Raw genomic sequence first — 27,946 nt, 5'->3', positions numbered from 1 at the left:
TAAAAACTGTGGAATATATAGGGTTAAAAATCAAGGGGATTGGACCCTCCAAGGGCAGAGTGTCCCCAAGGTGGTAAGTAAGAAAGGTGGACTTAGTTACAATGTACTACCCTCTACTCTCTATGGTGATACGGAGGCTAGTAAAACAATTTGCATAAATTTAACAGTTAAAACAGATTGGTGGAATGTTGTCCACAAAATTAGAGAATATAATCAAAACAATATCCTATGCGGACAGAACTTAACTTAAAATCATATATCAACATATATAAATAAAAACCATATGTGAAGTGATATGCAGTGAAAAAGGTAAAAATAAAAATAAAAATAAAAATAGAAATAAAAATAAAAAAAATAAAAAAAAGAAACAGTGGTTTCTGTAAATTATATTTAAAAATTGTGTACTGTTGGATGTCAGTGATTATTCCTTAAGTTCTATTAGCACTTTTATAACTCTTTCTTGGAATTTGGGGAAATGGATTGGACATGTTAAATATAGAAAGTCTGAAGACCTGATAGTTTGGTGGGAGTGTCAAATGTAAGATATTAAATGACTAAATTAGTCAGTGCTAGGGAATAGTCGATATTGCAGAAGTGTGTGAGAGGGAGTTCTATCATTCAGGCTGTACATTCCTGGATTGTTTAGGAGAAGTTAAATCATATCATTGTATGATGTGTATCTTATAGTGAGTTATATGCAGTGATGAGTAGGTTGATGGCACTGTTTCTTTTTTTTATTTTTTTTATTTTTATTTCTATTTTTATTTTTATTTTTATTTTTACCTTTTTCACTGCATATCACTTCACATATGGTTTTTATTTATATATGTTGATATATGATTTTAAGTTAAGTTCTGTCCGCATAGGATATTGTTTTGATTATATTCTCTAATTTTGTGGACAACATTCCACCAATCTGTTTTAACTGTTAAATTTATGCAAATTGTTTTACTAGCCTCCGTATCACCATAGAGAGTAGAGGGTAGTACATTGTAACTAAGTCCACCTTTCTTACTTACCACCTTGGGGACACTCTGCCCTTGGAGGGTCCAATCCCCTTGATTTTTAACCCTATATATTCCACAGTTTTTAATCTATTATAATTTTTAACTGTCTTAAATACACTTTTATGTACCATGGATCCATGTCTATAAGTCATATATTGTGTCTGTAATAAATTGTATTAAAGTGTAATATATTATATATCTCACATCCGTTCCCTAGTTGTCTTACCACCGCATAAGCATCTACATCACACACTAAAAATAAACACCTACCTTAAAGGTTTTTTCGCTCTAGTGTGAACATATAATCCACACACACACACACCAGACCTTGAATTACATTGTTTCCAATGCAGTAAATGATTCTGGGTAAGATATGCAAATGAGTTTCACAATGACATACTTTTTTACTTCAAGTCGGCTTTTACGCAGACTCCCTTTATGCCAAAGCATCGCTGTTCACACAGCTTATAATCTTTGCTAGGGTTAGTGCAGTGATTCAGGAAAAACAAGCCTTCTGACTTGTCTAGAATTGTTAATGAACTACATAATGAGTTACTTTCTCTATATTTTGTGCATAGTGGAAGATTTTAAACTCACTTTTTGCCTCCCCCATATTTTAAATGTTGTTGTATTTTGCCCAGAAATAGATCTCTCTAGATCTCTCTCGATCTCTCTAGATCTCTATCTCTCTAGATCTCTCTCTTGATCTCTCTCTCTAGATCTCTCTCTCTCTCGATCTCTCTAGATCTCTCTCTCTCTCTAGATCTATCTAGATCTCTCTCTCTCTAGATCTCTCTAGATCTCTCTCTCTCTAGATCTCTCTCTCTCTCTAGATCTCTCTCTCTCTCTAGATCTCTCTCTCTCTCTAGATCTCTCTCGATCTCTCTAGATCTCTCTCTCTCTCTAGATCTCTCTCTCTCTCTAGATCTCTCTCTCTAGATCTCTCTCTCAATCTCTCTAGATCTTTCTCTCTAGATCTCTCTATCTCTCTCTCTCTCTCTCTAGATCTATCTAGATCTCTCTCTCTAGATCTCTCTAGATCTCTCTCTCTAGATCTCTCTAGATCTATCTCTCTCTCTAGATCTCTCTCTCTCTCTAGATCTCTCTAGATCTCTCTCGATCTCTCTCGATCTCTCTAGATCTCTTGATCTCTCTAGATCTCTCTCTCTTTTTCTCTTTCTCTCTCTCTCTCTCTCTTTTTCTCTCTCTGCCTCTCCCTCTCCAAAACCAAGGAAAACAGTAAGTAACACCTATACTTGGGCAGTGATAGATAGGACTGAAGTTACTTACATAGGTGCAGGATTCACACCACAGGAGATCCTAACTGGCTTCTGAGGGAGAAAGTGTGTGGCGATGACATCACCGTTGCATGCAGAGAGGGGCACACTCCCCCCTAGGCAATGAGCAGACAGGTTGCGCCGCATCCCTAGCAACGGCTAGAGCGGTGCAGCGTGACATAGCCCCCCTCTCAAGGGTTCCCTCCAGGAACCAGAGTCAGTCTCAAAGGATGAGCAGCATGGAATCTAGAGACCAAAGATGGAGCATGCACATCACGGGCAGGAACCCAGGAACGATCCGCCACAGAGTAACCCTTCTAATGTACCAGATTCTGCAGTTGTCTGCGCTTGCATCTGGAGTCCAAGATCTTAGCTACTTTAGCGGAGGAGGAGGAGCCGGGTATATCTATTCTTGATGAAGGCTTGAGTAGTGAGATATGAAAGACTGGGTGTATGCGCAGGGTTTTGGGCAAGGGCACTTTGTAGGCAACAGGAGACAGTCTTTTCAGGACTTTGTAAGGACCAATATACCTAGGCCCCAATTTGTGACAGGGTTGACGTAGACGAATATGTCGAGTAGAGACCCAAACACGTTCACCTATTGAGATGGCACGTACAGAAGCTCTATGACGATCAGCAAACTTTTTATATCTAGAGACAGCTGAACGTAGCTGAGAGCGAATACGTTGCCACTGAGTGGTGAGTTTAATAACGTGTCGGTCTGCAGCAGCAACCCCAGTGGACTGAGCAGAAAGAGGGAAGACACAAGGTTGATACCCTGCTGCGGCTTGAAATGGAGAACATCGAAGAGAAGAGTGCCAATGAGTGTTTCTTGCCAGCTCAGCTAAGGGTAACAACTCGGACCAGTTGGTATGGAGAGCTTTGACAAAGGCTCTAAGATAAGCCTCAAGATCCTGATTTAATCTCTCAGTTAGTCCATTGGTCTGAGGATGGTAGCCAGAAGACAAGGAAACAGTGGTTCCAATCAACTTACAAAAGGCTCTCCAAAAGGTAGAAATTAATTGTGGACCTCTGTCGGAAACAATATTTGCAGGAATGCCATGAAGTTGTACCAAATGCAGGAGAAAAAGAGATGACAATTCTTGGGCAGAAGGCAGTTTTGTTAGGGGTACAAAATGAGCCAGTCTGGAAAAACGATCCACCACAACCCAGATAACTGTATGGTGGTCAGAAGATGAAAGGTCCACAATGAAATCTATTACTATGTGTGTCCATGGTTGTTTGGGAATGGACAATGGTTGGAGCAAGCCGGAGGCAAGGATCGGGGAGTTTTGTTGGCAGCACAAGTTCTGCAGGCTTTTACATAATCCTGAGCATCATACTTCATAGTAGGCCACCATACGTGTTGGGAAAGATGCTTAAAAGTCCTTGTCAAACCAGAAGTTCCTGAGAGTTTACTGTCATGAGCCCAGGACAGTACAGGAGTGTGTAGGTTCAGAGGTACAAAAAAGATATCGGAAGCCATGGGGGCTTCAGGAGGTTTACTAGACTGAGCACTTTGCAGTCTTTGAGGAAGGGTGGTATTCAATTGAGCAACCACACAGGAGGGAGGTATGATGTGTTCAATAGAAGCTTCAAAGGAATCACTTGAGTGAGGAAACTGATGGGAAAGGGCATCTGCCTTCTTGTTTTTGGTCCCAGGAAGATAAGAGAGCACAAAGTTAAAACCAGAAAAGAACAAGGCCCACCTGGCCTGTTGAGGATTGAGCCAATGAGCAGTCTCTAGGTAAGTCAGATTCTTGTGGTCGGTGAGAATCTGAATGGGATTAGCAGTGCCTTCCAAACAATGACGCCATTCAGTCAAGGCCATCTTAATGGCTAAGAGTTTACGATTACCCACATCGTAATTCCTCTCTGCAGGAGTAAAGCGTTTAGAGAAAAAAGTTACATGGTGTGACTTGGAAGTTGAAGGATCCCTTTGGGTTAGAACTGCTCCAGCCCCTATCTTGGATGCATCAACCTCCAAAGTAAACTGTAGATAAGGATCAGGATGGCAGAGCACAGGAGCAGAACAGAAAGCCTTTTTAAGACAAGTAAAGGCATATATGGCCTCAGGGGGCCAATGTTTATAGTCTCTGTTCCGTTTTGTCAATTTAGTGAGTGGAGTGACTGTTTGAGAAAAGATCTTTAAGAACTTGCGGTAATAATTGGAGAACCCCAAGAATCTCTGCAATTCCTTTAATGAAGTAGGTTGAGGCCACTCTAAAACGGCGGGGAGTTTAGCAGGATCCATGGCAAAACCTTCTTTCGAGATGACATAACCAAGGAACTGGATCTGAACTTGGTCAAACTCCCATTTTTCTAGTTTGGCTACCAAAGAATTGTCTCTGAGACTTTGAAGTACCTGTCTAGTGTACTTATGATGCTCGTCCAGAGTGGAAGAAAAAAATAAGGATGTCATCTAGGTAGACGATGACAGTGCGATTGAGGAGGTCATGGAAGACATTGTTGACAAATGTCTGGAAGACTGCAGGGGTGTTACACAGCCCAAAGGGCATTACAATGTATTCGTAATGCCAAGATCTTGTGTTGAAGACGGTCTTCCATTTATGGCCTGAAAAGATACGAATCAGATTGTATGCCCCACGTAAGTCCAGCTTGGTGACGAAGCAAGCATCCTGGAGTGAGTCATACAGTTCGGTGATCAAAGAAATGGGATAGCGATTCTTGATAGTTATGTTGTTCAAGGCCCTGTAGTCCATGCAGGGTCTGAGCCCACCATCCTTCTTACTGACGAAAAAGAAGCCTGCCCCAGCAGGAGAGGAGGAAGGGCAAATTAAGCCTTTAGCTAGGTTCTCTTGGATGTACTCCTCCATGGATTTAGTTTCAGCTTTGGAGACTGGATAAGTCCTCTCTTTAGGAAGTGGGGCTCCGGGAAAGAGGTTGATCTTGCAGTCATAAGGACGGTGGGGTGGCAGCACGTCGGCTGTTTATTTCTCAAACATATCTGTGAAGTCCCCATATACTGAGGGAAGGTTTGGAGGAATCTGTATACTGGCTATGGGGATGCGGAGCAGAGGAGTGACTTTAGCAAGACAGGGGTGGAAACAGAAGGTACCCCAGGAGGCCAGTTGTCCTTCAGCCCAGTCGAACTGTGGATTGTGTATCCAAAGCCAAGGAAGACCAAGGATGACAGGTTGTTCTGGGGAATGAATGAACTCGAACTGCAGCTGTTCGATATGAAGGACTCCCACAGTTAGGGTCAGGGGTGCTAACTCAAAATGGATCAACCCTGAACCAAGGGGGGTGCCATCCAGAGTAGTTATTTTGAGACAATGTCTTTTCTGCAGAAGAGGCAAGCCAGCTTGAATCATAAAACGGTAATCCAGAAAGTTTCCAGCTGCCCCTGAATCAATGAAGGCTTGAGTGTGGACTGTATTCTGAAGGAAGGTAAGGGTTACAGGTACCAGAATCTGAGTGGAATGAGGGTATTTAGTAGTGATCATGCTTAGAGGTACCCCAGTTTTATCCCCTAAGCATTGGCTTTTCTCGGCCGAATGTCACAGTCCTTTAGATGGTGGGTGTTTGATCCACAATAAAAGCATAGTCGCAACCTCCGTCTTCTCTGTCTTTCAGATTCTGAAGGTTTGAAGGAGGAGAGATCCATGGGTTTCTCCACTGGGGTAACTGGAGCTGTTGAAGGGGTAAAGGATACTGCTGAAACCGGACGAATAGGAGGACGGGAGGGAAGGAGCCTCCTGGTTCTGTCTCTTTTGGCTTGTCTCTCCTGGAAGTAAGAGTCCAGACTGATACAAAGGGTTATAAAGTCATCCAAAGAAGAAGGAACATCACGATAAGTGAGTTCATCTTTGATGCGTTCAGGCAGACCCCTCCTAAAGGCTGCCTAGAGAGCACTGCCATCCCAAGTGGTTTCAAGTGCCAAGGTGCGAAACTCGATGGGGAATTGTGCCACAGTTCTATTGCCCTGGCAGAGGTCCAGGAGAGAAAATTCTGCAGCAGGTGTACGGCCAGAAGTCCCAAACACAGAGAATTATGCAGAAATGAAATCATCAGCATCATGCAGTAGTGGAGCGTTCTGTTCCAAAAGAGGAGAGACCCAGGCTAGGGCCTTGTCTTTCAGTAAGGAAATGATAAAGGTGACCCTTGACTGGTGAGATTGAAAGGTGTGAGGATCATTGCGGAAGTGTAGCCTGCATTGGTTAAGAAAACCCCATGCAATCAGTAGTACCTTCATACTTGTCAGGCAATGGTATCCAGGGTATACATCCAGAATCAGAGGAAGAAGCTGCAGTACTAGGAATAGAGACTGACGGTATAACAACAGGAGCGGTATTCCTCGCTGCAACTAGTAAGGAGAGTTGTGCGGTAATAGCCTCTAGCTTGGAATCCATATTCTGCAACTGTGTGGTATGGGTTCCCAACATCTGTCCCTGAAGATAAACTGCTCGTGCTACCTCATCTGGCTCCATGGCCCAAGTATAATGTGACGCTCGTGGGATACTCCTCTATCAGACCGAACTCGGCCAGTAGTCTTGTTATCCCGGCGTTGAGCCGGAATGATAGGGAATATCCCAGAGCAGAGAAGGTTTGCAAGATGAGATAAGTGGCACTTACCACAGACAGGACAGTCCTTGGTGGCAACAGGCAGGAAACCAGAGAAAGGCAGTTCAGGGGCAAACCACTAGGATGGTCAGGCAGGCAGGGTTTGGCAACAGTAAGGCAGTCCAGAGGTAAACCACTAGGATGGTCAGGCAGGCAGGGGTTGGCAACAGTAAGGCAGTCCAGAGGTAAACCACTAGGATGGTCAGGCAGGCAGGGTTTGGCAGCAGTATATCAATCCAGCAGTTAAGGGCTAAACAGGCAGAGTGGTCAGACAAGCAAGGTTCAGCAGCAGTATATCAATACAGCAGTAAAGGGTTAAACAGGCAGAGTGGTTAGACAAGCAAGGTTCAGCAGCAGTATATCAATCGAGCAGTTAAGGGTTAAACAGGCAGAGTGGTCAGACAGGCAAGGGTCAGCAACAATATAACAGTCCATCATACAAATAAGCAAAACCCAGGAGAACAGTAAGTAGCACCTATACTTGGGCAGTGATAGCTAGGACTGAAGTTACTTACATAGGTGCAGGATTCGTGCCACAGGAGATCCTAACCGGCTTCTGATGGAGAAAGCGTGGGGCAATGACATCACCGCGGCACGCAGAGAGGAGACGACTCCCCCCTAGCAACGGCTAGAGCGGCGTGGTATGACAATATTTATATATATATGTGTGTGTATTTGTGTATATATCTATACCTATATTTAATCATATACATATATATATATATATAATACCATCAGATATATGTAGAAATATTGTGTTAGAATAAATTGAACATATTCTTCTATGTGAAGAACATTGAACATTGAAATGTGAAATATTCATATTTTCATGTCGGTTTAGTGCATTTGAGAATATGCATTCGGGTTAGCGCATGAGTAGGTTGTTAGTTTTCCCCCCACTTTTTTTGCTTCGTTGACTTCTGTGGAGGAATAGGGTATTGTGTGCTTTGGCTTTTTGTACACATTGGGTTTGCGTGTGTCAGATCCTTCCTTTTTTTCTCTGCTCACTGCCCCTTTAATGAATTCACCTGCCTATTTAAGACACACCTTTGCCTCTCTTCTATGCTGGATTATCTGCAATTCTCACCCAAGTGTGTGTGAAACTGAGCCAATCCAGCTCCACCTATTTTCCCCAGCATCTCAGAGCGGCACTCTCGCTCTCGCTACTGACCGCAGCTTCTACTTTCAGCTCGTCTCAGACCAGTATCGGCTGCTTACCGCTGACGTCATCAGCTACCGCCTGGAGGCATTCTCACACAGCTCCACGCTGCAAGCCGCAACCTTCCGCGGCCTCACATTTAACTTTGCACACCTCTGTTTTGAGGACTGATTAACAGGTCGTATATTTACCAATACTATTACTTGATACCTTATATTCCATTCGCTACAGTAACTACTTTGAACAATATCTCACTGAATATCTGGACAGTATTGTTGCATGAACCTGAACTTTAATCTTGCCTAATTAGTTTACTGCAGACTACAGTGTTTGTAGGATCAAACTATCTAGCTGGCAAATATTAATACAGATAGGTTAACCTAGCAAAAGTCTTATTCCGTTAACCAACCTGTAACACTATACATATTTTTTGTCATTTTCCATAATAAATGCTATAAGAAATCCTGTATGTTTCACTCACCATAGTGAACAAACAAACAAGAAATAAAATTATAACAGTATAATCCAGCCTCTAAATACAGGTATAGCACCATGGATATGACAGAAATTGCAAACCAAATTGCCACTTTAACTCAACGTATGGATTCTGTAAATTTAACGCTCAGAGAAGTGCAAACTGAAAATCAGGTGCTCAAATATTGCCTTAGAGATATGTATACTGCTAAAACTGCACATTCAGAAGCACATCCTGAACCACAGGTGTCTTTTCCTGACAAGTTTAGTGGTAATAGAGCAATGTTTAAGGAATTTAGAAATGCTTGTCTTTTGATGTTCGAACTAAAACCCAGAACTTATAGCACTGATAGAATTAAGGTGTTGACCACTATCTCTTATTTAAGGGGTGAACCCCGTGTTTGGGCGGATAGTTTGTTTGAAAATCAGAATCCCATTCTAAACTCTATACAGGATTTTCTAAAGGCTCTATCCTCACTATATGAAGATCCTTTTAAACAGGAATCTGCCGAATCCTCTCTCAGGGCCTTGAGACAGGGCAGACAACCTGTAGAAAATTATATATCGCAATTTAAAATCTATGCAATCGAATCAAAATGGAATGAACCCTCGCTTAGACACCAGTTCAGGATTGGGCTTTCAGAAGACATCAAAGATGAGCTCTCCCGTACTGGTGTACCAGAGCATTTGGAGGATCTCTTCACACATTGCACTACAATTGATAGGCGTATAAGGGAACGCAAACAAGAGAGGGCAAACACTCCAACTTCATACAAACGACAGAATACTCCACCAGTACCCTCTAGGGATAATGAGACTCCAATGGATATTGGATTCATCAGAGGTCCTCTATCACCTGAGGAGAAAGGCAGAAGACGCACTCTTCGTCTGTGTATGTACTGTGCTGCCCCTGAGCATGACCTGACAGCATGTCCTCTCTTAAAAAAGACAAAAAACGGTAAGACTTCTTCAACATTTCTTAGCCTTTCACTAAATAGACCAAAACAACCACATATTTCTATGTCCTTTACTTTACAGTGGGATCTACATTGCCTAAAGATTGATGCGATTATTGATACAGGCGCTTCAGGAAATTACATTGATTGTGATTTTGTAAATAGAAATAAAATACCCTCACAAGCAAAAATGTCTCCTGTTTCTATAAATTTGGTTGATGGGTCTTCATTATCCTATGGTCCAGTAACTCTTGAAACCACTCCCTTACTTATGTGCACCTCCACAGGACATAGAGAATCTATCAGCTTTGACATTATACCTAGTCCTCTATATCCTGTTATATTAGGTCTTACTTGGTTACAAATCCATAAACCTATCTTTGACTGGCACAAATTGACTATAGACCTAACGTCTCCTTACTGCTCTCAGACTTGTTTCCCTCTCAATAACATTCTTCTCTCATCTGCTTCTCAGTTGCCATTCGAATATACTGATTTCCAAGACGTATTTAACAAGACTGATGCACAGACACTTCCGCCACACAGGACCTACGACTGTCCTATAGACCTCTTACCCGGCTCCACTATACCAGTGGGTCACATATACCCCCTATCTAAACCCGAACTAGATCACCTAAAATTATATCTACAGGAAAATCTAGCAAAAGGTTTTATTAGACCTTCCACCTCACCTGCTGGTGCAGGTATATTTTTTGTTAAAAACAAAGATCAGTCGCTCAGACCAATTATTGACTACAGGGAGTTAAACAAACGTACTAAGAAAAATCGCTACCCATTACCCCTCATCCCTGAATTGATAGAAAGATTGCGCACTGCCAAAGTCTTCACAAAATTGGACCTCAGGGGTGCTTACAATCTTATAAGAATGAGAGCTGGAGATGAATGGTTAACAGCTTTCAGAACTCGTTATGGCTTGTATGAATATACCGTTATGCCTTTCGGGTTATGTAACGCTCCAGCTACATTCCAATGTTTCATAAATGACATTTTTAAAGACATCTTGGACACCTTTATAGTAGTTTATCTTGACGACATCTTGATCTATTCTGATACTATACAACAACATGTGACCCACGTGAGAACAGTATTAGCAAGACTTCGTCAACATAAGTTATACGCTAAACTAGAAAAGTGTGAATTTCATTGCAGTCAAGTCACTTTCTTGGGTTACATTATCTCGAACACTGGTATTAAGATGGATGACTCTAAGATCCATGCTATCACTCAGTGGCCTACCCCAAAAAATCGCAAACAAGTACAAAGATTCCTTGGTTTTGCGAATTTCTATCGAAAGTTTATTCGTAATTTCGCCCAGACTGCTAAACCACTTACTGATTTAACAAAACACTTTTAACTGGACATCTGACTGTCAGAGAGTCTTCCAACAGTTGAAAACTGACTTCACCACGGCACCTATTCTTAAATTCCCAGACCCAGATTTACAGTTTATTGTAGAGGTTGATGCGTCGGATTATGCTCTGGGGGCAGTGTTGTCACAGAAACAATCCCTTACTGATGTGATGCATCCTGTCGCCTATCTTTCCAGGCTCATGTTACCAGCTGAACGAAATTACCCCATAGGGGAAAAGGAATTGCTGGCCATCAAAACTGCATTTGAGCAATGGCGACATCTCTTAGAGGGAGCTTTACACCCTATTATCGTTATAACAGATCACAAAAATGTACAATATTTACAACAAAGTAGGACTCTCTCCTCCAGACAACTTCGCTGGAATCTCTATTTCTCACGTTTCAATTATCTCATCACCTACAGACCTGGTAGTCGAAACGGTAAAGCTGACGCTCTCTCCCGCAGAGACACTAGGCCGCTTAATGTGGAAACCCCATCTACAGTTATACCCTCATCAAACTTTTTAGGACTACTCGTCCATAACGATCCTCAGTTTCAGAAAGATCAAAATCAGGATTCCACAAAACCAACTCATCTTCTGCAAAGAAATCCAGATGGTTTATATTACCATGGTAAACATCTATACATACCACCTCAGTATAGAATTTCTCTTTTACGAGCCCATCATGATTCCCCACTCACGGGACATTTAGGCATACAAAAAACTCTAGAGCTACTTAAGCGTAATTACTGGTGGCCAACTATGCTTTCCTCCGTAGAAGACTATATTTCCAAATGTGGTATTTGTGCCACGTGTAAACCATCACACCATTCTCCGATGGGACTTCTACAACCATATCCAGTTCCAGAAACCCCTTGGACTCATCTCGCAATGGATTTTATTGTCGATCTACCAAAATCTTCATCCTACACCTCCATTTTTGTAGTAGTTGACTTGCTAACAAAAATGGCACATTTCATACCAGCTATAGGAGTACCCACTGCACAACAAACTTGCGACTTGTTTATTAGGAATGTTGTTAGATTACATGGGTTGCCTATGGTACTCCTTTCAGACAGAGGATCACAATTCACCTCTCGTTTTTGGAGACATTTATGTAATACTCTACAAGTAACTCAAAAGCTCACAACTTCATATCATCCACAAACGAATGGACAGGCAGAGCGCACCAATCAGTGGTTGGAGCAGTACCTCCGCTGTTTTTGCTCCAACCAACAGGATCAATGGGCTGACCATCTCGCTCTGGCAGAATTCGCCTACAACAACGCTAAGAATTCTTCAACTGGCTTTAGCCCTTTCTTTCTCAACCATGGACTCAATCCCAGAATCAGCTTCCTTCCTTATGCACCATCTCCCTGTCCTAAAGTCAACGACACTGTGAATGACATCTCCCAGACCTTGTCTGTTGCTCGAGACAACATAAAACATGCACAAGCCTCCCATAAACGTTATTATGACTTGCGGCATAAGCCTCAACCTGTCTACCAGGTTGGACAACTAGTCTGGTTGTCAACTAAGAATTTGCGCTTACATACACCCTCCAAGAAAATGAGTAAGCTATTTATAGGTCCTTTTCCTATAATTGCCGTTAGGAATCCAGCTACTGTCACTTTACAACTGCCTCACTCATATAAGATACACCCGACTTTCCATGTCTCCTTGGTTAAACCCTGTCTTTCCGACAGATTTACCGTGGATTCTGTTACCCATGTTCTTTCCCAGGATTTAGAATATGAGATAGAGGCTATACTTGACTCCAGGCGGCGAAGGGGTGTTTTGGAATATCTAGTACAATGGAAAGGGTATGATCATTCTGAAGATTCATGGGAACCTGCTACTTCAGTTTCGGCCCCCAGGTGTGTTTCACTTTTCCACCGTAGAAATCCGGAAAGACCTTGTCCTTAGAACCCTCGCTGTGGGTGTTCTTGGGGGGGGGATATGTCAGATCCTTCCTTTTTTTCTCTGCTCACTGCCCCTTTAATGAATTCACCTGCCTATTTAAGACACACCTTTGCCTCTCTTCTATGCTGGATTATCTGCAATTCTCACCCAAGTGTGTGTGAAACTGAGCCAATCCGGCTCCACCTATTTTCCCCAGCATCTCAGAGCGGCACTCTCGCTCTCGCTACTGACCGCAGCTTCTACTTTCAGCTCGTCTCAGACCAGTATCGGCTGCTTACCGCTGACGTCATCAGCTACCGCCTGGAGGCATTCTCACACAGCTCCACGCTGCAAGCCGCAACCTTCCGCGGCCTCACATTTAACTTTGCACACCTCTGTTTTGAGGACTGATTAACAGGTCGTATATTTACCAATACTATTACTTGATACCTTATATTCCATTCGCTACAGTAACTACTTTGAACAATATCTCACTGAATATCTGGACAGTATTGTTGCATGAACCTGAACTTTAATCTTGCCTAATTAGTTTACTGCAGACTACAGTGTTTGTAGGATCAAACTATCTAGCTGGCAAATATTAATACAGATAGGTTAACCTAGCAAAAGTCTTATTCCGTTAACCAACCTGTAACACTATACATATTTTTTGTCATTTTCCATAATAAATGCTATAAGAAATCCTGTATGTTTCACTCACCATAGTGAACAAACAAACAAGAAATAAAATTATAACAGCGTGCAAGCGATAACTTTTTACTTTCAACTTGTAATGCGAGTACAAACCAACGCACGCAAACATTTTATTTCTAGAGCACTGGTTTTCAACCTGTCCTCAGGCCTCCCCAACAGGCCAGGTTTTCAGGATCACCTTGGATGAGAGTTGGTAAAATAACCATGGTTACTAATCAGCTGATTGTTTCACCTGTTCGCTAGTTTTGATATCCTAAAAATGTGGTCTGTTAGGGAGGCCTGAGGACAGGTTTGAAAACAGAGCAATTAGGGCCAGATTACCAGTGGAGCGCAAATGTTTGGCGCCGAGCAATAAGGGGTTTATTGCGGGGGTTTGTGATCGTTAGGTTTACCAATGGTATAACAAGTTGAAAGCAAACACGCCCGCTTGAGCACAATCGCAATTTACGCTAGAATGATTACCGGGAGCTCTGGTTAACTGTTTCGCAAAACTAAAAAGTTGCACAAAACACATCAAAAATACATTACCAAGTACAGTTACACTCATAATAACACTATCTAATAAAAATTATTAAATACAAATATTGTACACAATAGTTATAAAGGCTCAAAGATAAAAGATTTCAGGTGTTAGAAAAATAAAAAGACAGGCAAAGGGCTTTAACATTGAGATACATATATTTTCTAAAGATGGATATGTTTATATATATATTTATGGATATGTATATATTTATATCTATATATGTGTACATATGTATTTATGTATTTATATGTTTCTATATGTCGTTACAGACATATATAAACATATATAAGTGCATTGGAGCCCTTTGCCGTTAAGTAGATGAAAACATGTAAAATCATATTTATGCAATATTCATATTTAATAAAGGTTTTAGCTATGTACTTGCTGTAAATATTATACATTCCAATGTTCTGCATTTCTAAATATATATATACAGGTAGCCCTCAGTTTACGCCGGGGTTAGGTTCCAGAAGGAATGGTTGTAAATCGAAACCGTTGTAAATTGAAACCCAGTTTATAATGTAAGTCAATGGGAAGTGAGGGAGATAGGTTCCAGGTCCCTCTCAAAATTGTCATAAGTAACATCTAATACATTATTTTTAAAGCTTTGAAATGAAGACTTTAAATGCTAAACAGTATTATAAACCTAATAAAATAATCACACAACACAGAATATATAATTAAACTAAGTTAAATGAACAAAAACATTTGCTAAACAGCATTATAAACCTAATAAAATAATCACACAACACAGACTTCACTTGCATTTTTCTGCAAACAGATCTTTCTATGCATTCCAATCTGGACTGATTTATAGACAGGGAGATCTTGTTCCCTTGAAATCTGCTCTATAGCTCAGGTCTGGTTAAACTGATTAATTTCAGCTTGCTTGGCTTTGCTGCAACAAAAACGGACAGCTCCACCTACTGGCTATTTTAATAAATGCACTGCTTCTCAATGCTTTTCAATAGCAGTCACATGACTGGAAAAAAAAGTTGTTATTCGGAAATGGTGTAAATTGAACCGTTGTGAAACGGGGGCCACCTGTATATATATATATATATATATATATATATATATATAAAGGTATAAATATATATTGTACCAAAAAACCATCACATATATGTAGAAATATTTATTTATGAATAAATAGAACATATTCTGTTATGCGCAGAAGACTGGACATGTTGGTTTAGTGCAAATGAGAAAATGTCATCGGGTTTGCGCGAAAGTAAAGTGTTTTTTTTCCCCCACTTTTTTTCTTCATTGACTTCTATGGGGGAATACGTGAATTCGCTCTTATATTCTTACTTTGTATTTTTGCGCTGATTCCTGGTTTGTTGAGGACCAACTATCCACACAATGCTCAAAGCTGCTCCAGTTTTGACTCTGCCACTGACTTCTTGTGATTCTGACTCCAGATCTACCCAACAAAGCAGCCACCAGCCTCCTCATCCTGGATAGTCTCCAAGTAAATTTGGTAGATATGACATAAATTCAACTATGTCTATAAAGCTTGTTTGGTGAAATAGGTACATAAACCTCTAATCTACACATGTGGTGGAAGTGTCTGAACATAATTACATTTTGGGGGATATATTTGAAAGATTACCAATCTCTGTGGCATTATCTCTGGAGATATGTTTATTGTATATAGATAATGTATTCCTATTGGTCCTTTAATCATGCATATTATGTTAGCAGCTCAACTATCCATCTTCTTGTTTTGGAAACAAGCCCTACACATGATGCAGAATAAACTAATATTTATAATATATATGGAACACGTTGTATTTCATGACAAAATGACAACTACATTTAAAACTAACACACAATGACATAATGCATTAAGGCATATCAAACCACTGCATTTCGAGAAGTCAATTCAGTCTTTTTAGATCCAATTTAAAATAATGTTTTTTACTTTTATTAGAGGTACAGCAATCCACCCCCTAAGTCACTGACAACAAGCTATTGGAATTTCTATTTTAAAACTGTAAATATCCAAGTTTAATTGTAGCATTACCTTCTCTTCACTTTTGCGACTTCAACTTCATCCTTATACCAAGTTATTGCAGAATCACTTAAGATATTGAAGAACTGGCACCAGAGTTTTAAGTTTCCTGATGCATCAGAAAATTGTTCAGCTCTTATCTTCCTTATCACCTGTGGAGCTAAGGGAGAAGGAAGTTAAAAAAATGATGTTTCTCAGAGGCATATTACCATCTAATAGCATATGGTCAATGTCTAGGGTATCAGCATTTGTGAGACCACCAGATTTTGTTGTGTGGGCTCAGCGACATAGTGATATGTCACCAAAGTTGCTGCATTAGTGTCTTCCTAAAGGTTTAGCCATGTGCACCCTCCTTGTGTTCCCTGATATATTAATATCTACAAATACTGCCTTCAGCCCCAAAACTCTCTCACTGAGCAGTAATAAATTACATCATATCTGACTTAAAATTATGGGTCATCTCATTCATGAAATAATTAACCTATGCATAGGGTGACCATAATTCTGCTTTAAAAAGGGACACATATGAAAAATACATGTCAGGGCTGTTTTCAGGGCTGTTTTCAGGGCTGTTTAAAGAAATAGTTTGTATAAGAACCCTGGCATATGTATTTTTAATATGCGTCCCTTTTTAAAGCGGCAATATGGTCACCCTACCTATGCACAATCCAGTAATGAAAATGTTGCCAGATTACACAGTTTTGCATGCTACTGACAAGGGGTTAATGTTGCAATGTATACTTTTATCACATATAGGTCTTTTTAAGGTCAGAAGCCAGTTCCTAGCAAGCTGTGGCTGTCATACATGGAAAAAAGAAACATCAAGGTCAAAAAAGGAAAAAGATGATGAAAGTAAACTGAAAGATAAGAGTCATAGTTGCATCATATATACACGACATAATCTAATTTCTCCTGTTGCACCATATAACCACTTCCCTTATTTATGACTAGTTTCCATTAGATTATCAGAATTACTGTGGCTCAGCAAGCATGTGAAAAGCAGTTGTGAATGTTTGATGTGTATTGTGTTTGCTTATTATCTATACTAACAACCAAAAGTAATTAAAGGGACCGTAAATACCTTCCAATCACAAGACATTCCTGTTGTCGTGCAATACAATAGCAAAATATAAACATTTTTAAAATGTATTACCATTTTGTTTGCTGTAATTGATTTTCAATAGTCAAACTCAAGTCACCACTTGCCTCATTTGGCAGCTTGGTCATATTGTTAGAAATTAGTGAAACATAAGTCTGCCATGTGCTTCAGTTCTGAGATTTAGAAAAGCCACTATTTTCAGAGCTATTTACATAAAAAAGAGGGCAAAATAAATAATAAAAATATATTGCAAATTTGTTTTACTATCTAGTTAGTAAACATTTTATATCAAATTCTCAAGGTGTTTACTGCCCTTTTAAGTAATTCAAATTAACACCAGATTAGCCATGTTACCAATGACAAATCAGATTTCCCATTTTATTAAATTAATTCAGGGACTGACAACTTCTGGCACAAAAATTAAGGATCCAGAAATGTCTCAGTATTCATAATATTTTTTTTGGTGACAACAAACAATTGCAAATCAGACTCAGGCGCGCTAACTTCAGAACTTCTTTTTCCCATAGTCTTCTAAGAAGCGGGCTAAATGAACCCCTATTAGTTATCGATTGCGCGCTAACCTAACACTGTGCTAAATCAACTGTGCTAAACCCAAAAGTGCATTAGGAATACTCCAAATTCCTATTTTCTTCACACAGAATAAAATGGTCCCACGTTTCCCAAAAGTGTAATGCTTTGTGGGCCGTGGATGGATCAGGTCTCGATATAACATATAATAGGGACAATGCTATAAGCTACATACTGAAGGCTTTTTTTATAGAACATAGAACTTTTCTGATTGGGCTTTTTTGGTTTTAACAACATACCCAATACATACCTCATAACTGCTTCAGGTTAAATCATGTAAGTTATAAATTGTACATAGTGACACTTTTCATTTTTAATAAAACAATACTGCACAATTTGCTCTCCTCTTCTGTTTCTCATATTGTTACCTGCTCCATCCGCAGGCCCACGAAGTATCATGCTTTTGGGAAACGTCTCTACCATACTCCAGGGAAAAAAAAAGAATAAATCAAAAAACACCGGAGGTCTCTCCCTCATAGAAGCGGCATACTTACCTTATATTGATTGAGGTAACCTCTAATAAATTAATCTAACCAAAATTGTCTTCTTTGTAAATGAATTTTACCTATGGCATTAAAACAATTTTCTCACACACACACATATATATATACTGTATATAAATATACTGTATATATATATATATATATATCACATACACACATACACATACACATATTTTGGCATACATAAATACATATATATATATATATATATATATACACATATACATATACATATAAATATATACATTAATATATGTGTATATATATATATATATATATACACCCATGAATATATGTATATATACATTGGAGCCCTTCCCAATTTAAACACCTTGACATTTACCATATTCCTTTAAATCCTTTTTAAAAAGTTTTATTAATATTAACATTATAGCGCAAACTATTACTTTCAACTTGTAATACTATGTAGGCCGGTTTGCGATCTCCATTGAAAGTATAGGTTACGCTAGAGCAATGTCAGCCGCGTTTACCCGTTTCTGGTATATGAGATTTACCATGGACATGTAATATCAAGTTGTGTGCTAATGCTAGCATGGTCCAGCAATACTTCATATTGCGACCCACACTATCATTAGCGCGCCACTTGTAATCTGGGCCATTAAATTGAAAATCCGACAGTATTGTTGGCATGATTTTTCAAGTGATCACCCCCCCCAAAAAAGTCTTGACTGATATAAGGTCTAAACCACAAATTCGTTTCCAATTGAAAACCACGAAAAAAGTGTTTTTGTTAATTAGTTGGCAGCTCATTATATAACATTAGAGGTGTTTGGGAAGATCTCTTTTGTGTACAAAGTTAATAATAACATCTTTAAAATTAGCCTCATGTTCAGAAATAATTGCGATATGTGTGTGTTAATGACAAATAATTTTTTTAAATTTTTTTTTAAAAAGATTGAGAAAAAAGGTTTGTCCGAATTTGCAAGATTTTCATCTTCAATCAATAAGTACAGTGCAGGAAATTATTTTCTCATAGTAGCAAGTGGCTGCAACTTTCATTAAGGGGTATATTTTTTAAAGTGTGGACGGACATGATACGATGTAGAGTATCATATCCGCCGCACACTGATAAATGCCAAAAGCATATGCGGCTAATCGGCCTCTAGAAGTGGGTGTAAATCAACCCGATCGCATTCGATCGGGTTGATTTCTGTCCGCTGCCTCAGAGCAGGCGGACAGGTTATGGAGCAGTGGTCTTTAGACCGCTGCTTCATAACGGCTCGCCGGAAACACAGGGCATCAAGCTCCGTATGGAGCTTGATAAATTGACCCCATGATCTCCAATAACAGGAATTTAACAATTTGTAAAAGTGCTAAATTATGAGGTTTGCTCCAATATAGCCATTATAGTCTCACCAAATGTTTGTCTTTGTTGGAAAAAAAAAAATTAAGAATTTAAAAAAATGGAAAGTACAGTAATTAAAATGTTTTTTTTTATATATATCCATTGTTTCCAACCATTTAATATTTCTAATGTTACCAGATTGCAACACAAGATTCTTAAGGGACACTGACCCCAAAATTTTTCTTTTGTGGTTCAGATAGAGCATGCAATTTTAAGCAACTTTCTAATTTACTCCTATTATCAAATTTTCTTCGTTCTGTTGCTATCTTTATTTGAAAAATAAGACATCTAAGCTATTTTTGGTTCAGACCCTGGACAGCACTTCTTTATTGGTCGGTTAAATTAATCCACCAATCAGCAAGAACAACCCAGGTTGTTCACCAAAAATGGGCCGGCATCTAAACTTACATTCTTGCTTTTCAAATAAAGATATCAAGAGAATGAAGAAAATTTGATAATAGGAGTAAAGTAGAAAGTTGCTTAAAATTGCATGCTCTATCTGAATCACAAAAGAAAAAATTCGGGTTCAGTGTCCCTTTAATATTAAAAAGAGGTTCTTTGGATTTGTTATTTAGAGAGAAAAAAAACAGACACCAGCAAACAAGAAGAAACTCCAAACAATAATATTTTGCTTGTTGAAGAAATCAAAACACAAACATACTATAACAATATCATTAAAATCCAAATATGAAATAAAAACAAACATTTTAAGAACACTGTTGCTAAACAGATTTTCTATATGTTGCAGCTGTTTTTTATTTTGTTTATCTAGTAGTTTTCATATGCTGTATGAGAAATCATGTGTATGGCTATTAAATAGATCTATAAATGTACTGTAATTTTCAGGAACACACACTAAAGATGGACTCTACAAGATAGATGAAGAGAGGATTAACAAATCTATACCATATATTCATATGTACATCCAAAATAGTGTTAGCCATTTTCAATGTGTATTGGCTATGTGCAATATATCTGTTTCTTTATAAATCCTCTTCAAATATGTCAAATGGGGATTTTTATATGTCAAATTTGATAAGTGAAAAATGGTGCTGAAAATCTATTGAAGGGTATTGAGAAATTAGATTGTGATTACCTTGAACAGGGCTGTACTATGCTATGTATAGGCCCTTTTTGGTGAGCCAATAACACGTTTTCTGGTCAAAAAAATTGTGGTTGGTTTAAATTTGGAAAGTGTTTATTGGCAGCTGAAAACAGGCCAACAAAGATTGTACAATAAATTGTGATTGGCCACATAGACAGCTAACAGTAAGCTTTATGACTCCTGCTCCTCTTATTATCAGTTAGAAGACAGGTTGGGTGCAATTTTGAGAGTTAGATTACCTATCCAGAAACCTTATTGGTTACTATGAAATCTAAATTGTTAACATTTCTATAAAAAGATGTGGTGACCCTTGCAAACATTTGAATATGACAGGGATCAACAAGAAGAGGACCTTGCTGCTGATAGCTAGAAAAGACTCAACAAACTTTGGGAATGGTAATTTGAGGAACTTTTTTTTTCTTTCATTGTGGTATTTGTTATTTACAGGAGTTAGGTGTCTGGGGTTATTACCGATGGGATGGTTATAAGGTAAAGGTGGTTACCAATGTGGGGGTGTTTTTAATGATGGTAGTTGGATCACATGGGGGTTTGAGCGGGATGGTGTGGATAGGGCTAATTGCAATGGGTAGATCCAGTTAGACATTATAATATCCTACAGTGGAGGAGCTTGTGGTTAAGGATCTTTGGGCTGGGGTCATTTAGCATTTACAGATAATTGCAGTGTGGGAAGGGGAGTATTAGGCTTAATTTAGATAGAGGATTGGATTAGTGCATTTAAGATTAAACTGTGGTGGGTAGACTGGGACAGCATGGTTATGGTTAAAGTGGAAGATTAAGGCCCGATAATATAAAGCTCTCTGCTCAGATGAGATGATCTAAATCAGTGGTTCCTGAAGTGAGCAGTACTGCCTGGGGGTGGTAGGATTACTGAGGGGGCACTAATAGGCATACAAGTTGGAAGGGGGGATCTTGGATTAACATAGGCGTGCTAGGAAATGAATGGAAGAGAATGCTAGTGGGCCCCTCCAAGTTTAATTATCATAATTTGTTGGACTTTAACCTAGATGTGCAAAGCAAAACAGCTTTCTTGCTTTGTATTTGAAGTTTTACTGCTCTTTGCCAAGGCTCCATCAAGGCTTTTCATTCTATGATAGTTCAGGTTTATCAGCAACTACCGGTATCTCTTTCTCTTACTTTGATAAATTGCAGCCACTTGTATTCTTTGTTTTGCCAGCGCTGTACATTAGCACAGATTTCTAATATTAACTGCACAGTATAGAATCATTGTGTAGTAGCAGGAAACACACGTTTTTATGTCGTCTGTCATTAGAAATAATCTGGTGGTGCGCTACATAACACTTTGGTAAGTAGGATACACTTTCTATAAAGTTGATTTATTGGTGCAACAAATATGCTCCAAACAACGAAATCAACTCCAGATCTCTGTCTGGTGATTTAAGACCAAAGTGATATGAAACCTGAGACTTGGAAACTTGTATCACTTCATCAAGCCCATCCATTGGATTAACAGTTTTTGAAAAGTGAAGTAATTACTAAATGTGGTTTATAAGACTCTTACACAGTGACTATCATCATTAAAAAGCTAGTATTAAAAGATAAAGATAATATAGTTTTAATAAAATAAAAAAATATTTTAAATTGTAATATGATTAATAGTTACTCCTTTAGATTGTATTGTGTCGTTATCTTTGGGGTTGTTCACTGCTGGTCTGAATATTATTTTTATGGGTTATATTAGGGGGTGCCAATGGTGAGTTTAAAGTACCAAGGGGGCAGTCGCCCGAAAACATTTGGACACCAGCTAAAGTAAAACTTTTTACACAGAACTTACTCTGGTGAGCTGAGGAAATTGTGAGGTAAAATATCTTTCTTTTTTACATAGAGATGCTCAGGTTATATTTTCCTGTCTGCTTTTTACTGTTATACTGCATCAGTTTTAAGTGATTTAGCATATGAGTATTATGTCCCTTTAAGTTGTCACTGTAAAGGGAGCAGTGTAATTGTAATGTAACTTATGTGCGTGTTTGTGTATATGTGTGTATGTGTGTGTGTTTGAGTGACTTTGTGTATGTGTATTTATGTGTTTGTGTATATGTGTATGTTTGTGTTTGTGCGTGTGTGTGTCTGTGTGTGTATATTTGTGTGTGTTTTTGTGTATTTGTGTATGTCCATGTACAACCCCAATTCTGAAAAAGTTGGGACAGTATGGAAAATACAAAAAAACAGAGTCATTTGAGAATACAATTCACCCTGTACTATATTGAAAACACATTATTAACACATTATTTGATGTTTTAATAATAATGTGAATTTAATGGGTTTTTTTTTTTGTATATATACACTCATTTTAAATGTGATGACTGCAACACAATGCAAAAAAGTTGGGACAGTCGACATCATCTTTTCTTTTAATAATACTTATTAAGCATTTTGGCATTGAAGACACCAGTTGTTTAAGTTTAGCAAGCAGAATTTCCCCCCATTTATCCATTATGCATGTCTTCAACTGTGCAAGTGCACGGGGCCTTCATTACCTTATTTTGTCCTTCACAATGCACCACACATTCTCAATCAGAACTGCAGGCAGGCCATGCTAGCACCCGCACTCTCTGCTTATGCAACCATGCACTTGTAATTTTGGGCAGAATGTGGTTTGACATTGTCCTGCTGAAAAATGCAAGGAGATCCATGGAAAAGATGACGTCTGGATGGCAGCATATGTTGCTCCAAAATTCTTACATATCTTTCTGCATTAATGGTGCCCTCACAGATGTGCAAGTTATCCATGCCATGGGCACTGACACACCCCCATACCATGACAGACGCTGGCTTTTGGACCTGACGCTGATAAAAGCTTGGATGGTTCTTTTCCTCTTTGGCCCAGAGAACAAGACGGCTGTTTTCTCAAAAAAACTTGTTGAACCACAAATACAATTCCACTGTGCCCAGAGAAGTTGGCAGTGCTTCTGGAGAGTGTTGATGTATGGCTTCTGCTTTGCATAGTAAAGCCTTAACTTGCATCTGTGGATTCAGCGGTAAATGATATTGACTGACAAAAGGCTTACCAAAGTATTCCCAAGTCCATGAAAAGATATCCATTACAGACTCTTGATGGTTTTGGAGACAGTGACGTCTGAGGGATCGAGATCATGCATTCAGAAGTGGTTTTCAGCCTTGCCCTTTACACACCAAAATTTGACCGGATTCCTTTAATCTTTTAATTATATTGTGCACTGTAGAAGGTGAAATGCCCAAAGTCCTACCGATTTGTCTTTGGGGAATGTTGTTCTTAAAGTGTTGGATTATTTGCTGACGCATCTGTTGGGAAATTGGCGAGCCTCGACCCATACTTGCTCTTAAAGGAATTACATGATTGCCTCACCTGTTTCACATCACCTTCTTATTTCAAATTGTCACATCGCTATTATTCCTATATTGCCCCAGTCCCAACTTTTTTGGAACGTGTTGCAGTCATCAGAAATTAGTGTATATTTTCAAAAATACATTAAATTCACAAAGTAAAACATCAAATAATGTGTTAGTAATGTGTTTTCAATACAGTGCGTGGTGAATTGAATTTTAAATGACTCTTTTTGGTTTTTTGCATTGTCCATACTGTCCCAACTTTTTCGGAATTGGGGTTATATGTGCATGGGTGTATGTGTATGTGCATGTGTGTGTCTTTGTATATATGTGCATATGTGTGTATGGTATGTGCAAGTTTGTGTATATGTGTGTGTGCGTATGTGTGTGTTTGTGTGCATGTGTGTGTGTGTTTGTGTATATGTGCATGTGTGTGTGTGTTTGTGTATATATGTCTGCATGTTTTTACGTGCATGTCTGTGTTTATGTGTGTGTGTTTGTGTGTATGGATGTCTCTATGTATATATGTGTGTGTATATGTGCATGTGTGTGTATATATATATATATATATATATATATATATATATATATATATATGTGTGTGTGTATATGTGCATGTGTGTGTGTGTATATATATATATATATGTGTGTGTGTATGTGTATATGTGCATGTGTGTGTGTATATATATATATATATATATATATATATATATATATATATACAGAAAAAAAGGGGGTTATCCTTTGATAGCCATCTTTCAAGAAACTTAATCTAGAACATCCCTTATAATCAATATATCCGCCCTAGGAGAAACTGTACAGAGTTTAACCAATTCAGGGAGGAAGCTAAAGGTACTCTCAAAAATGCTTAAAACATGCATTTAATAAATCCAAAAATGTAAATAGAGAAACCCTACTATACAAAGAGAAACAAGATAATAAGTAATCTGAGGGATCCGTTATAAGATTTATTAGTACATTCAATAATCGCTGGCAGGACATTCGGGCAATTTTGAAAACACATTGGCATATACTGCTAGCGGATCCAACTATTGCAGGATTTGTTGGGAGTTCCCCCTTAATGACCCCTAAAAGAGCGTCAAATTTGAAAGATAGATTGGTTCATGGCCATCTAGAAATATAAAAAGGATAGTGACTGGCTAGATAGAAATTCCAAAAAAGATGGTAACTTCAAATGTGCACACTGTTCAGTGTGTAGCAATATGGTCACTGGCAATAGTTTCGTAGATACATTTGGCAAGTATCATAAGTTACATAAACTGCAGAAGAGAAGGTTAATTTACATGGTTTACTGTGATTGTCCAATGTATTATACAGGTAAAATCTACAGAGAACTGAAAGAAAGGATAAAGGAACATAAACGCGACATCAAAAATAAATGTATAAAAAGTAGCAGTGTAGCGAGATATTTCTATGACTGTCATTCTAGTAATGAAGATATCCTTAAATTTAGGGGTCTAGAATTAATAGAGATTAAAAATAGGGGTGGTAATCTTGATCAGATACTTTTACAAAAGGAATATAAATTGATTTACAACATAAAGAGTCTGAAACCACAAAGTCTTTCTAGGGGACTAAGTAATGTACTATGAAAGAAAAAGACTTATTATAGGGCTTAATAGAAGTTAATGTTAAGGCAAATGATTATTACCCCCTTCTGAGTCAAGAGTATGTACTTCTGTTAAACTACTTGCTCCTTTGAACTATTTAATTTTGCATACCATAATGGGTTAATATAGATGCTGATCGTTGGCGCTTTTTCTATACTGTTTGGAGATTACTTTTATGGCTCCATATAATCCTGCACATTGAGTTTCCTAAATGCTATTACCTTAAAGACAGCTAATTGAAACTGTAACAATCCATGTATATAACTTGTAAATATATTTTAATATTGTAGCAACCTGTGTTTAATAAGTAACCATTTTCACCAACGGATGTATTGGAAAGGCGAAGTTAAATGTTTAAAAGCATGGAAAAGTATTCTTCAATCAGACACAAGCCGGAAGAAGCCCATATGTTGAACGGGTGAAACCCACGTAGCTGTTTGCTATTGTCAGTGGTGTTGTGAGCTGAACACTGCCGTCGCTGTATCAGTTGGCATTGACAAGTGATATACTGACTTCTTGAAGATGTGCCTGTCACTTATGTGCCTTCATGTGAGTTTAGTGCCGGACCGAAGGTTTGGAGCATTCAGAGTTTTGTTGGAAGCCTCTGTTATGTGTATCTACACTGAGGAATTTAACCAGTGAGCTTACTTACTGTGGGGCAAAAAAGTATTTAGTCAGCCACCAATTGTGCAAGTTCTCCCACTTAAGAAGTTGAGAGAGGCCAAAATGTGGAAACAAATCCAGACAATCACATTGTCTGATTTGGAAAGAATTTATTTGCAAATTATGCTGGAAAATAAGTATTTGGTCAATATCAAAAGTTCATCTCAATACTTTGTTATATATCCTTTGTTTGCAATGACAGAGGTCAAACGTTTTCTGTAAGCCTTCACAAGGTTGTCACACACTGTTGCTGGTATGTTGGCCCATTCCTGGGATCTCTCCTCTAGAGCAGTGATGTTTTGGGGCTGTCACTGGGCAACACAGACTTTCAACTCCCTCCAAAGGTTTTCTATGGGGTTGAGATCTGGAGACTGGCTAGGCCACTCCAGGACCTTGAAATGCTTTTTTACGAAGCCACTCATTCGTTGCCCGGGCGGTGTGTTTGGGATCATTGTCATGCTGAAAGACCCAGCCACGTTTCATCTTCAATGCCCTTGCTGATGAAAGGATGCTTGCACTCAAAATCTCACGATACATGGCCCCATTCATACTTTCATGTACACGGATCAGTCGTCCTGTTCCCTTTGCAGAGAAACAGCCCCAAAGCATGATGTTACCACCCCCATGCTTCACAGTAGGTATGGTGTTCTTTGGTTGCAACTCAGCATTCTCTCTCCTACAAACACGATGAGATGTGTTTCTACCAAACAGTTCTACTTTGGTTTCATCTGACCATATTACATTCTCCCAATCTGCTTCTTTATTATCCAAATGCTCTCTTGCATACTTCAGACGGGCCCGGACATGTACTGTCTTAAGCAGGGGGACACGTCTGGCACTGCAGAATCTGAGTCCCTGGCGGCGTAGTGTGTTACTGATGGTAGCCTTTGTTATGCTGGTCCCAGCTCTCTGCAGGTCATTCACTAGGTCCCCCATGTGGTTCTGGGATGTTTGGTCACCGTTCTGGTGATCATTTTGACCCCACGGGGTGAGATCTTGCGTGGAGCCCCAGATTGAGGGAGATTATCAGTGGTCTTGTATGTCTTCCATTTTCTAATTATTGTTCCCACAGTTGATTTCTTCACACCAAGCTGCTTGCCTATTGCAGATTCAGTCTTCCCAGCCTGGTGCAGGTCTACAATTTTGTTTCTGGTGTCCTTCGACAGCTCTTTGGTCTTCACCATAGTGGAGTTTGGAGTGTGACTGTTTGAGGTTGTGGACAGGTGTCTTTTATACTGATAACAAGTACAAACTGGTGCCATTAATACAGGTAATGAGTGGAGGACAGAGGAGCCTCTTAAAGAAGAAGATACAGGTTTGTGAGAGCCAGAAATCTTGCTTGTTTGTAGGTGATCAAATACCTTATTTTCCACCATAATATGCAAATAAATTCTTTCCAAATCAGACAATGTGATTGTCTGGATTTGTTTCCACATTTTGTCTCTCATAGTTGAGGTATACTTATGATGAAAATTACGGACCTCTCTCATCTTTTTAAGTGGGAGAACTTGTACAATTGGTGGCTGACTACTTTTTTGCCCCACTGTACCATATACACACCATTCGTCAGAACTGGCATGACCTGGAAGGTAATTTGAATGGTGCCATTATATGCTATAAGGGTCTTTTGTGGTGATTGATGGTTGAATCCATTGATATACCC

General features: G+C 39.0%; 1 protein-coding gene across 2 annotated transcripts in view; it reads right to left on the bottom strand.

Moving 5' to 3' along the window:
- Positions 1-27,946, bottom strand: part of ALPK3 (alpha kinase 3) — a 217,871-nt gene that overhangs the window by 56,255 nt on the left and 133,670 nt on the right. For both annotated transcript variants that reach the window (XM_053717269.1, XM_053717270.1), the window contains one exon: positions 15,996-16,143. In XM_053717269.1, coding sequence (XP_053573244.1) covers positions 15,996-16,143 — 148 coding nt within the window. The remainder of the gene's footprint in view (positions 1-15,995; positions 16,144-27,946) is intronic.

This window comes from Bombina bombina, chromosome 6 (assembly GCF_027579735.1).
Source record: "Bombina bombina isolate aBomBom1 chromosome 6, aBomBom1.pri, whole genome shotgun sequence".
Classification (NCBI taxonomy): Eukaryota; Metazoa; Chordata; class Amphibia; order Anura; family Bombinatoridae; genus Bombina; species Bombina bombina.
The sequence above is the reverse complement of the archived record's forward strand: the minus strand, read 5'-3'. Positions and strand labels throughout refer to the sequence as shown.